Raw genomic sequence first — 13,534 nt, forward strand, 5'->3', positions numbered from 1 at the left:
TACTAGTTCATGTTAATTTGTATTTTTTCAAAAGTGCAATATTTTATTTTTACCATAGTCAATTGGTTCCATAAATTCAAGAGTTGGCAATATTTGAAAAACAACCCTGTAAACTGTAAAGCATAGTGTAAATTATTAGGTGTAAGAAGAAAGTGGGATGAAAAGGATCCTGCTACTGCTGTGAACTAGAGAAATCACTTCCCCTGTCAGGACCCCTATTTCCTTGGTTATAAAATAAGCATATTATATAAGATTAAACTCTTCTACATCTTTCATAATTTTTGCCATGCTGGCATTAACTTAAGGAAAAAAGTAAACATTTTCTTAAATATAAGGTAAAGGAAATAAAGAACATATTCTGCACTCTATATAGGCTTATGGAATTCTTAACCATGCTAGAAGTAATCGTGTTACTAATATTCAAGAGCTAAATAAAGATTCCCATTTTTGCTTATAATTTACTCCAATTAACTAAGTTGTTTTCCTCACGAATCCTCCAGAACCCAGTCTGTTGAGTTCAACTTAGGCACTTGTAGGAGATATGATAGTAAGCAGGAAGGACATGAATGAGAGATTTTCTGTCTCTAAGGAAGAGCAAATATCAAGGAACAACATGAATGAGTTCATTTGTCAAGAGTCAGGGAGGTAGCTTGAAGTTTCTTGGCTGAGCAGGTAGTCAGAGGACAGAGGCAGATATTGTAACTGGTCTTTTTGTCAGGACTTCCTCTTTTCTTCATAGCTATCCTTTTTTTTTTTGCTTACATGTTTATAACTTTCCCCCAACTTGGAAGTCAGTTCCATCATGGGCTCTAGTAGTCAGGCCTAAATGAATCAAAATTTCAATCACAAGACATAGCTTTAATGAATGGGTATATAGCTAAGGGAACTCTGGGACACAAAGAGCAGTTTTGGAGGTCTATCTGAAAAGCTCCCATACTCTTCTAGAAACAGTCCAAGCTCATTCTATTTACATGAAGGTGGGAAAAGCACATGTGCTTCTATGCTGGACTTAAGATAAAGTGGGTATAATCTGAAAGGCAAAATTGAGGAATGGGAAGAAACAGGATCTTTGATACAGCATGATACATCTAGTTCATACCAACTCTAAAACTGCCACCCTACTTGTAAATCTCTTCTTTATTATTTAAGTAAATTGGCACAAGATTTTTTCCCCTTGCAACTGGAAAATTTTAATATATCAAAGATGTAAAGAATCCTGATTTCTTACACAGAAATGTGAAAATCTTCAACAGATGATGTCAAATTAAGGTCAAATCCATTATGTGCATTTAGTCTGAGGCTGAAATTATTCATGATCTAAGTTATAAGAGTATGAACCCTTAACTTACAACTTTAGGTAAAATAACTATAAATGGGTGAATATAATACCAATTTGTTCAGGACAGTCACGGTTTGTACTTATTTCCCTGGCATAATGATTAATAGCACCCTCTCACTTTCAAGTGCCCCAATTTATATAGTTACCCTCGCTCTAAAGCATGTTCTTATGATCTGAATATTATTTTTTAAAAAATAAAACAGTACTCCAAGGAAATACCTAGAGATCTCTAAAAGATAAAAGAATTTACTTTTTAAGTCCTATGACTAGTTTTGGGAAAAAATGATACTGGTGGAAATATCTGTGCCTTTAAAGAATTAATAGACATGTGTCATTTTAAGTAAATTATTGTAATTTCTAATCTACAGAACTGCTATGAGAATGGATACTCAAGAGGTTATAAGGACCCTTTTTATAGAAAAAATGGCATAATTCTTATGATGACATATCAGGAAACCAGATCTAAAAGCTCTGATAGGCTCTACATTAAATATATAGATATTTCTGCCATTTATCACCATGAATAAAGTGCATCAGTAGTCCAAACTCATTTTGTCCAAACTTATTTTGGTTTCTAATTTCTTTAGTCTGTTATTAAACCAAACGAGTACCACAAAATCTATTAATGACAACACCTGCATCTGGAAGCAAAGCCTCCCTGGACAGGGGCAAGATGTAGTCAAGGACTAAGGGATACCTGATGCTCAACAACTGGCTAAAAAGTCAGGACCCCCTTAGGGCATCCATGGCTCTTAAGATAAGATTTATTAATTTATGCATACAAGAATTGGTGTACAGGCCAGAGGTGTGGGGTGGTGAAAGGATTCACCAGAGATAGAGTGGGAAACAGAATAGGCAGATTGACTGAAATACACTGCTGAGGGGAGCAGTGGGCAAAGCAGGAGAGGTCTGCTGTGCCATGTGGGTCACCCCCCTGGCTGGGGCTGCGCATAGCTTCATAGTGCTGTGTCTTAACCCCTTGCACCACCAGGGAGGCCCCTGACTTAATATGTTTTTAAAGACACACTGTTTTAATTTAGTTATGATGCTGTGAGTTTTGTCTGAACATACTTATTAGATTATAATATACCTATTAGATTAAATAAGGTTCAGGGGTAAGGTAAACACATCACCTTGTTCCACAAGACATTCATGCACTTTCAGCGTCTTTCTGCACAAATGAGGTAGGGCTGAGGTTGCAACGTCATTCCCAACCTGGGTTTCAGATTTGGAACCAGTTCATGAGGGAAATGCAAGTAAAACCGCTGAAGCAATGCTGTAAAAAACAGGAACATTTCCATCCGAGCCAGCTGTTCTCCAAGACAATGTCTTCTCCCTAAATAGAAAAAGCAGACATCATAGTTTCTACAAGTCCACAATATTTATCAAAATTAATGTCTAATCGGATTCCATTCATGAAATCTGGTATTTAAAGAAAGTTAGAAGCTATGCATATTACAGGATTTTCTTAAACCCCAAAGAACAGAAACTATCACTCCAGCTCCCAGACCCATTTCTTTACCTTCTTCTGTCAGTCAAGCCATGGACTTTTGTTAAGCTTTATAGTCCCATCCTCCAATTCCCTTGCATATTGCCACAGTGCCCAAGATATGTCATGAAAGATCTAATTTGAGGTGTGACTTTTTTTCTATAGATCCAGGAGAAGCTCATTTCAATGAACTAAATGTGTATCCTCCAGTGAAAGAAGAAGAACTCATTTTCCATAAGTTCCTGTGATCTGTGTACTTTTTCATAGCAGATGCAACATTTTTGCAGCCAAAGTAAAATAAAGTGTGAGAACTATAGACTCTAGTTTTACTTAAAATTACATGTCACTCTCCTCTCTGGGAATTGATAATGTTATTGTTACTGACTTTGAGTTCTATCAGTTTTGATTACAAGTTAAAAATCCCCAAGCAAAAAAGCTTTAGATGAAGCCAGAGCTTCTTAACAGTTTCTCTTTAGTTGATTGCTGCACCTGCCCCTGCAGTGACCTTTAGGGCTAATGGCTATCACCAAGATCCCTAGGTCTGGCTGGGCAAGGAACCAGCGAGCAGGGGGAGAACAGCAAAAAACTCCCCGAGGCAGGGGAGTACATCAAAGTTCCCTGAAGACATGGATAAGACAGAAGCCTATCAAAGGATTACGACTACCAGGAGCTAAAACCTTATCTCGTCTTTCTAGAACTACAAATTTTATCCCTTCATTGTCTTTCTAAAACTTCCTTCTTTCTTCTATAAAGGTCATTTGTTGTTAATTAAAAAATCATATGAAATCCTTAATACAAGCCTGACTCAAATGAAACGTTACTAAACCCTGTAATAATTAAAATATAGTTTAAGTGAAAAAGTAGCTAGTAAAACAAAAAATACAATCATATAGCTTAAAAACAAAACTAATGGATTATCTCCTTAAGAAAAAGGCTAGGTCCAGATGTAAACCACTCAGCAATAAGCTAAATCCATTCACTGCTCCTGTATATATACTGGCAACTAACTTAAATAAAGTCACACTCAGATTTACACTCTCTCTTGAAGTGTGTCTGTTTGTCATTTCTTCAGCCGAATCCCTGACCACCCTGCGCAGTCTCTCAACCCTGAGACGGCCTCATCATTCACTGCTGTGCTGGTCCGCGGCAGTTGATAAGTTCTTACTTTGAGTTGATACAAGTAGTAACTCTAACTAAGTCATTCTCTCTTAAAAGAATCAAAACTATGTTTTCAGAGTTGGATTATTTAATTCTACAGCACAAATGCTTAAGATTAAGATGTTATACATGATGAATCAACATTATACTTTGTCCTTATATTATGCTCTGGAAATTTCTCTTACCTAGAGAAAAAGGAACCAAAGCTTCCTTCTTGGCAAAATATCCACTGCTGTCCAGAAATCGCTCAGGATAGAATATTTCTGGATTTCTCCAGTATTTTTCATCAAAGTGTACAGAATAAAGATTTGTAATTACTGTTGTGCCTTTAGGAATGGTATAACCACGTACAACTGCATCTTCAGAGGTTGCATGGAAAATCCCTAATGGCACAATATTACAGAATCTTAAAACTTCGTGCAAAACTGCCTCAGTGTAAGGCATTTTGCATTTGTCGTCCCAAGAAGGCTTCCCACTTGGGCCCATAATTAAATCAATCTCTTTCTGAACTTGTCCTGTCAGAGAAAAAGTGCTCAAGTTATTATGCAATTCTTAGAATTATATCTAAAGTAATTTCTCTTTGGAATAAAACAAAGGATAATCTACAATAAGTCAACAGGGTATGCATACACACAGATTCAGATTTTTCATTATCTGGGAATTCGATTTAAATATATGCCATATATCTTGTACTACCTGTACCCCAATGCTCTGAGTAACTTTGTTGTAAAAAACACATTAAAAATTACAAAAGTAGGGCCTCACTGGTGGCACAAGGGATTAAGCACTGCACTATGAAGCAATCTGCCTCTGCAGCATGAGTTCAATCCCCGGCCAGCCAGGGAAAAACCCCCATGGTGAGGCAGACCTCTCCTGTCTCCCCCGCTGCTCCCCTCAGTAGTGTATTTCAGTCAGTCTGCCTGTTTTGTTCCCTGCTCTGTCTCTGGTGAATCCTCTCACCCCCTACATCTCTGGCCTGTACCGCAGCTCTTGTATGTATAAACAAATAAATCTTTAAAAAAAATTCTGTACTTGGTCAAAGACAGTAAAATATGTGTGAGCTCTACATGTAAAGACAGACGTTGAGGTCAAAGAAGTCCTCACCTTGAATGTTAGGGTAAAGGGCCATAAAAAGAATCGCCCACCGTAGCACATTGGTTGTAGTTTCGGTTCCAGCAATGATGAGTTCACCCACAGAGAAAATAAGGTTTTCTTTGGAGAAAGTAGATGATGGGTCATTTTTACCTTGATCCATCTCATCTAAATAAGCATCAACAAAATGCTGAGGTAACTGAGGCTGTCTGTTTACAGAAGCTTTTTCAATAAGTCCGGAGAGAAAATCATAGACCACAGCTGCATTTCTAAACAGCTGTTGATGTTTTCCAAAAGGTAAGATGCCAATCCACGGAAAGGCATTATACAGGAAGACCGAGGCACTGGCAGCTAGTTCCACATTTTCACTAAATAACTCAATCATGTGCTGAAAATCAGTGTCTTCATAAGTGAATCGTTCTCCAAAAATGATCAGATTGGTTATGTTTGAAACAGCATTTGTTGTTAACTGTTTAAGGTCAAAAGGTCTACCATTGTATGTTTCAATGGCATCGATGAAAAATTTGGTTTCTTCTAAGATTTTAGATTCAAAAGACTTTTGGCCACATCCAAAATAGCGAAAGCTGTTTACAGCCAACCTTCTGTGATCAACCCATCCTCGGCCATATCTGGAATTGAGTAAGCCTGGAGAAAAAGAGGTATTAAAAATATTTTTATCATTCCTACATCCCCATATCTATAGCTAAAAAACTGTGGGGTTAAAAAAAAATAAGCATGTTTAGTCACTCTTTTCCAAATTTTCTTTCCATAAAATTAATACTGGACCTGTTGGGTTAAGCTTTATTCTTAATCTTGTTCTACCTGCTACTCATCAGCAATAGAATATTATGAACAAATAAAGTTTATCTACTTCTCATTTTAGACATCCAGAAAAGACCTGAAATACTTCCATCACAAGAACCTCAACAACCTTGTGTAATCCAACCTGGGTGAACTACGCCCAAGTGACTTTCTAATCCCATTTTTATTATAAACCTACTTTACAGAAGACAAATGACTGCACATTCTATGGTCAATATTTTATCTTGGACTAAACACCTAAAAAATCATCATCCTAGGATTAGAAATTTTCTGCTTTTAAGAGAAGATTTAAGTGAACAGATGCCCTCTTATTAAAGGCATGCAAGCATGGCCTGAAAGAGGTATCCATGTAATGGAAATACTCAAGCCAAAAAGAGTAAACTATGAACTGAATGTTTGTGTCCCCACACAATCCATATGTTGACGTCTAATTCCCCATATGATGGTATTAGGAGGTGAAGCCTTTAAGATGTAGTTAGTTCTTAAGGATAGGGACATCATGAATGGGATTAGTGCTCTTATAAGCAGAGATGGAGAAAAGTGATGCTCTCAGTCACAAAAGAACATGGGGTGAAGGTAGCTCTCTATAAGCCAAGAAGCAGGCTTTCCCCAGACACTAGATCTGCTAGCACCTTAATCTTGGTTTTCTCAGACTCCAATACTGTGGGCATTGTATGTTATTTAAGCCACTTAGTTTGTGGTTTTTTTCTTTGGTTTGTGGTATTTTTAAAGTAGCAGCAGCTCAAGGTAAGACAAAGGGCAAACATGCAGCTCAAACTTCTAGTGTTAATACTGCTTGTCTTAAATTTCAGAGTCTTCATAGTATATACTCTGCTGTTCTGATGTGGCTACCATGGAATATTTTCTTTTCCATTAACTATCAGGCAGAAGACACCATCTTAGGACATATATTTTATATAACATGTACTTCACCTGAAATTTCATTGATAGCTGGCACATAGATTTAACTTTGATGACAAATGCCATGTATTCTTGTTTATATCAGGTACCTATGTAATTTCTTCCAAAAATTTTTATGCAACAATGCTTTAGTACGGAGTTAGTTGAAAAGTTAACCATATATAAGGTGGTCTTTAGAGGTATGTAGTAATCTCATATGCTACGCTCTTATAGTCTACACTCTTTTCTACACCCCCAGATGATCATTCGCTCAACAATACTCATTCAGCATTAATTCAGGAAGTAGCTTCTACAATCTAGGCAGTGCTCAAGTGTCAAGGATATATCAGCGAACAAAAGAGGCCCTACTCTCATGGACCTTACACAGCAGTAAAGAGATACCAACACATTATATAGTAAGGAAGGAGATATAGGGTGATCAGGGAACACCTCACTGAGAAGGTACCAAAATGAGGATGTAAGTCAAACAGCTATCCAGGGAAGGATCACTGTTGATGGAAGTTAATGCAAAGGTACTGAGAAGAGAATAAATCCCAGAGAAATCTATGCTAGTGCATTACATGTACAACAAAGTATAGCGGAGCCTTGTGATAACCCTACTCTGGCTAAACTATATTATGGTTAGGCTAAGCCCAATACGTGGGCAACTTTTTCCCATTCAAATAGTGGGTTGATGGTGGCCCAGATTTCTATTTTCCTAATTTCTTTAAAGGTCTTATATTACAATTGTGGTATAATTACTTTGCCTAATTACTATTAAATTAGAAGAATAGTTAAGAGTTTGGATTTGTTTTTTACTTTGCATCACTGCTTTCAAGCATGATTATACACTGGTCTAAGAATTTGACCTTTAAAACTGGTGTTTTCTATGTGTTAGTTGGTTTGCTTTGTGAGTTGATATTTGGTTAATTTTAGTTATATTTCTTTTCAATCAATGTCTTTATTTTTAGTCTATGTAAGCAAAATATTAGTTTTTCTTGAAAATTAAGTGTGAGTCTCTCACAAAATTGAAGAATTTTAGACATCATTATTGTAAAAACTCTTATGCTATTAAGTTTTAAAAGCACTGTATCTGACTTCAATTATCTATTAGCCTTTCTGTTGCTGTTTTCTTCTCACCAATTTTGTTGCCTTTTAGCCTTTCTCTCTTGTTGAATATAGAATCATCTGACATTGATCAATATTAAACCATACAGAATCCTAGTTCTTTATACAAACCCCACATTATTTACATTTTATTGATTAGTAGTTAAGAAAGGGGTACTTTAAGATCTACAAGCTTATAAGCAAAACGATAGTAAAAATTTCACCAAATACTCAAGAGTGATTTCAAAAGACACTTTTTATTCAATTGTGTGTTCACTTAAGTCTACTCCTAACTTGTTTCACAAAACTTACAAATATATTAAATGCTAATTCTCTGAAACACTATTTATAGTGTTAAATAGGACAAAAATAGTATTAGCATATAGAAGTTGAAAATATGACTGCAGTTCATTCTGGAAGTTCCTCAAATATTAAGTTCTATAATCTTAATTCCTATTAATCAGTATAGCAGAACTCAAACAACATGTACTAAGGTATTCATAAAATAGGAAATGTGATTGAAAATGACTTAGTAAATCATGAAACAGGTGAAAATAAACATACCTCCCATTTTTGTCATCTTCATGAATAAAGGAAGGCATGGTCTATCTGCAAAAATTTCACTTTGATGAACAAGGCATTCCTTTACTACATCATAGCCATTTAGAACCACAGTTGATATGCCTCCAAGATCTAAACTGAAGATCTTTGAAAAGAAAAGATAAACAAGGTTAAATGGAAAAATGTATGAAGAAATATCTTGTTAAGGAAGAAACCCATAGTGTGGGCACAAAGTACAAATGGTAAGGCATCTCTAAAACTACAAGATGCCATGCAAGAATACCTGCAAAAGATGAAGCTCTCAACGGACCTCCATGGTGGTGCAGGGGTCAAAGTTGCAGCGCTATCAAGCTATCACCAGCCACTGGGCATAAGTTCAAACCCCAGCGAGGGAGCTAACCCACATGACACAGCAGACCTCTCCTGTTTCACCCACTGTTCCCCTCAGCAGTGTATTTCAGTGGATCCATCTGTTCTGCTCCCCACTCTTTCTCTGGTGAATCCTCTCATCCCCTGCACCTCTGGCCTATACCCCAGTTCTTGTATGAATAAATAAGATAAAAACTCTTTATAAAAAGAGATGAAGCTCTCAGTGCTAGAGGAGGTAGTAGTGTCACCTAGAACACAGAAGTAAACCCAGAGAATCAGGAAAAAATGGGGCTTAGAAGTACCTTAAATGAAATAGCCAAACAAAACTGGAAAAAGAGCCTAAAGAAACAGAGATGAACAACTACTTGAGGACAAGTTCAAAATAATGGTTAACCAGTGATTTTTGGGAGAAGAATGGGTAAACTAGAAGAATTAAGGAAACTCCAGACAGAAGTCATAGAACTGAAGAATATAATAATAGAACTAAAAAATGCAATAAAGGTATTCAAGAGTAAACTGGATAACTCAGGAACAAATTAAGTGAGTTGGGGAGAAAAAAAAGTAATAAAAATCACCTAGACAGAGCAGCAAAATGACAAAGAGTCGGAAAAAAAAATGAAGACACCCTCAGAGACGTCTGGGAAACATCAAAAGGAACATTATTCATATTATAGGGGTTCTAGAAGAAGAGAAGGGCCAGAAAATTATATTTGAGGGCCTCCCTGGTGGCACAAGGGGTTGGGACACAACCTATGAATCTATCTGCAGCCACTGCAGCACAAGTTCTATCCCTGGCTGGCCAGGGAGCAACCCACATAGCGCAGCAGACCTCTCCTGTCTCGCCTGCTGCTCCCCTCAGCAGTGTGTTTCAGTTAGTCTGCCTGTTCTGTTCCCCACTGTTTCTGGTGAATCCTCTCACCCCCCGACACCTCTGGCTTGTACCCCAGCTCTTGTACGCATAAATAAATAAATCTTAAAAAAGTGAACTTTAAATATATATATATGGAAATAATTACTGAAAATTACCCTAATATGAAGAAGAAAGCAAACATCCAAGTATAAGAAGCCCAGGGAGTTCTTGCACAGAGACAAAGAGACATCCTTACCATGAGAGACAAGAACCGGAAACTGTAAACAAACTCGGCTGAGTTCACTAAATTGTTATCCAAACCAAAACTTTCAAGAATTTCTTTGTCCTGTCTATTCCTCACAGAATTATTGCTCCTTTGTCTAAAAGCGAGATAAACAGGCTGTTTTGGCCATTCCCTATATTCCATATCTTATGGATCTCTCTGCACAAGAAATTAAATTTGTGTTTTCTCTTGCTTATCTCTCTCATGTCAATTTATTATTGGACCACTGAAAGGGACCAAAGGAGATGAGGGAGCGATCTGAAAACTGCTTGCGGCAGGCAGTGGTATAAGTCAAAAGTGGCAATGAAAGTTTTAGTACAAAGAGAGTGACTACTAGCTGAGCAAAGATGGGACGCTTTCATTTTTCATAGTAGTAGTGGAGGGCCTCCCTGGAGCCACAAGGGGTTAAGACACAAACTATGAAGCTGTCTGCAGCCACTGCAGCACAAGTTCAATCCCCAGCCAGGGAGCTACCCACATGGCATGGCAGACCTCTCCTGTCTCGCCCTCTGCTCCCCTCAGCAGTGTATTTCAGTCAGTCTGTCTGTCCTGTTCCCCACTCTGTCTCTGGTGAATCCTCTCAACCCCCCCCCACACCTCTGGCTGTATCCCAGCTCTTGTATGCATAAGTAACTCTTTAAAAACAAATAGAGTCCACATGTGACAGCGTTCACTGTGAAGGACTCTCCTGCCAGCAAGGACGACATTGCTCCCTCAGCAATGTAGGCCTCCATACCAACTTTTAGTTACTAATTCATTCTCTTTCACCATTTCCCAGAGCCCACTCTTGGGGTCATCACCTGGGTTTCTAATCCTCACAGCAAACGCTAGACCAGCATTCCTCAAATGCAAACATCTAAGCAAGTCCTAGGGACCATTAACTAGATCCTGTATTCGGACCTCATTTTCCTGAGGAACCGCCCGCGTTGGAACCTACCCCCCAAACCACATGGAGCCCCGCAAAGCTGAGAAACTCAGCCCGGGACTCTTCCCACAGAGTAGGCTCATGGGGGCCTGGGTCCCACTGCGCAGGCGCAGGAGCGCTCTTAGGCTTCGGGGCCTACCCCACTCAATGCCCCTGGAAACGCGATCTGGGCTTGGGGCTCCCAGCTGGGGGGAGCAGGGGAGGGGGGAGGGGGGGGAGGTGGTGGGGGGAGGGGGAGGTGGTGGGGGGGGGAGGGGTGAGGGGGGGGGGGGAGGGGGGAGGGGGAGGGGGACGGGGGGGGGGAGGGGGGGGGGGGGGGGTGGACGGGGGGGGGACGGGGTGGGGGGGGGGGGGGGGGGGGGGGGGGGGGGGGGGGGGGGGCGGGGAGGTGGACGGGGGCAGGGCTATTCCCCTGGGGCGCGGCGTCCGGTTCTTCTCCCAGCCTGAGGGGGGCGGGTTCCCGGCAGCCCGCCGGCGCAGGGAGGGGCGTCCTAGCCTCTCGAGCAGGGCCGGTAGTCAGCCCCCCGACGGCCCTCCCAGCCTGCGGCCCGCCGGGCGGTACCTCGCCGTACACCTGGCTCTGCTTTCTCATGTAGACGTGGGGGAGCTCGGCTGAGGCGGCCAGTGAGTAGATGTTGCCGAGAAGTGGCAGCCCCGACGGCCCCGGGGGGAAGCCCGCCGGGCGCCGCTGCTTCAGCAGCTGGCGGACCAGCAGCGCGAAGAGCAGCAGGGAGAGCGCGCCGCCGAGCGCCCAGACGCAGGCTTCAGCCCCGCGAGGGACCCGCATGGCCTGGGGCGCCCAGACCCCAACGCCCTGCGCCTCGGATCGCTCAAGGGCCGCGCCCCGCGCTCTCCGGCTGCTTGTCCGGAGGTCCCGCCCCGTTCCTTGGCCTTTGGCTGAGCGCTGGGCTCTTGGCCTCCTGGAACTGCCTCCGGACTTTGGCTCACAGCCCCTGTGAGGAGGCGGTTGCCCTCTTTTAGGGCTGGGCTCAGCTTTAGGAAAGCGCCAGCCTGGCAGGACACCAAGCTCAGAGCCCTCTTCAAAGGGGTTGACATCAGGAGTTAGGCAGATCTTGCCCCTCTGCGGTCCCCGGCCTCCCCCCCCACCCCTTCCAAGATTGTGTTTTTAGGAATCAGATCTGCTTGTTTTATTTTATTTTTTTAAAGAATTATTTATTTATGCATACAAGAGCCGGAGTACAGGTCAGAGATATGGGGGGTAAGGGTGAGGGGGTGAGAGGATTCACCAGAGACAGAGTGGGGAACAGAACAGGCAGACTGACTGAAGTACACTGCTGAGGGGAGCAGCGGGCGAGACAGGAGAGGTCTGCTGTGCCATGTGGGTAGCTCCCTGGCGGGGATCAAACTCGAGCTGCAGTGGCTGCGATTGCTTCATGGGTTGCATCTTAACCCTTGTGCCACCAAGGAGGCCCAGATCTGCTTATTTTAGATAGGAAAACTGGAGAGATAATCGGGAGCTGCAAGCTTCAGCTGTACCTGATAACTTACAGAATCACCATTAGAGAATTGACACCCCCCCCCAATAAAAAGAAAATCTTACTATTTTGTTCTGTTTTACTCATTTGTTCTTTCCTTCTTAAGGCTCTTTTGGCGTGGGATCCCTTAAGAATCGTGATTACACAATATTTTGGCAACCTGAGTTATCAACCTATCTTCACTCCTCTCTGGTCTTCTCAAAGTGGTTACCACATGGCGGTCCCAGGTATGTAGGTGTTATTAATACTTTCTGCCCCCACTATCTAGAATTAAGCAACTGATTGCTTATTTGGAAATTCCCATTTGCTGTTTGTTTCTATTCCTGTTTGCTATTGGGTAATTCCTTGCAACACAGGCTTCTTGGCCATGGGGTCTTTTAACAGCTGCCCTCCAATTATGATTACGCAGGAGCAAGTGTTATGGTCCTCATTAGCTTAGGGCTCATTTCTATAACAAATATTTATTGAATGCCTACCAAGTAGACACTGGTGATAACACTGGTGAATAAGACAACATGTTCCTGCCCTCCTAGAATTTACATTATTGTGAGAGACAAGAGGGCTAAACACATACATAAAATTTTAGATAATCATAACAAGATGAAAATAAAAAATGACTTTCAGAGAATGCCTAGGGGTGGGGAGATACTTTTAGCTGGTGAGGGGTGTCATGAAACCCTTTCCCCACGGGTTATCCTCACCACACTACCATCTCCAACAAATCAGTGTCATCATGCCTCCCATTCTGTCCTGCCTCTGAGCAAATGTTGGGATAAACTCATTCATGTGTAATTACCATTTTAGCAAGTTCCTATCCTTTGAACACTCCTGCCATCAGGATTGGCATTTTCCAACTCACTCTACTTCGATGAAGTTTAACTCTATAAATTAATTGGTAAAGACTGAACTTCAGGCGAGGGAGGGGGACCCCTTTTATTGTGGTCACTAGGAACAAGATAAGAACATTTTAATAAGCCAAGATCAGTATTGTTCATTTTTCTTTTGCCTTATGCTCCCAGCTACGTTCGTTGGTGTCAGCAACCTGCCTCCTCCACCTCACTGCTCTTGGGCTCGGTGTTAGTGGGATTCTTAGGACTCACTGAAAGTCTTTCAGAACACAGATCCTTCTCTGTAACCATTTGA

General features: G+C 41.1%; 1 protein-coding gene and 1 long non-coding RNA gene across 6 annotated transcripts in view; one reads left to right on the top strand and one right to left on the bottom strand.

Moving 5' to 3' along the window:
• On the bottom strand, positions 1-11,664 carry LOC119255496 (vitamin D 25-hydroxylase). Of its 3 annotated transcripts, none has more exons than XM_037522707.2 (6): positions 11,458-11,664; positions 8,472-8,613; positions 5,091-5,723; positions 4,172-4,501; positions 2,473-2,675; positions 1-822 (listed from the first exon to the last, which is right to left on the bottom strand). In XM_037522707.2, exons 1-5 carry the CDS (start codon positions 11,485-11,487, stop codon positions 2,500-2,502), a joined length of 1,311 nt encoding a protein of 436 aa, XP_037378604.1. In that variant the 5' UTR covers positions 11,488-11,664; the 3' UTR covers positions 1-822; positions 2,473-2,499. The 3 variants fall into 3 exon arrangements, with proteins under 3 accessions (XP_037378604.1, XP_037378606.1, XP_054555365.1); XM_037522709.2 differs by lacking the exon at positions 11,458-11,664 and adding an exon at positions 10,771-10,829; XM_054699390.1 differs by lacking the exon at positions 1-822 and adding an exon at positions 873-1,030 and having other exon boundaries at positions 11,458-11,518.
• The window catches only part of LOC119255497 (uncharacterized), a 17,867-nt gene continuing 15,775 nt past the window's right edge, over positions 11,443-13,534 (top strand). For all 3 annotated transcript variants that reach the window (XR_008553484.1, XR_008553483.1, XR_008553482.1), the window contains exons 1-2: positions 11,443-11,519; positions 12,498-12,618. This is a non-coding gene — a long non-coding RNA (uncharacterized LOC119255497). The remainder of the gene's footprint in view (positions 11,520-12,497; positions 12,619-13,534) is intronic.

The sequence above is a fragment of the Talpa occidentalis genome, unplaced genomic scaffold, assembly GCF_014898055.3.
Source record: "Talpa occidentalis isolate TD23 unplaced genomic scaffold, MPIMG_talOcc4v2.1 talOcc4.3, whole genome shotgun sequence".
In the NCBI taxonomy this organism is placed as follows: domain Eukaryota; kingdom Metazoa; phylum Chordata; class Mammalia; order Eulipotyphla; family Talpidae; genus Talpa; species Talpa occidentalis.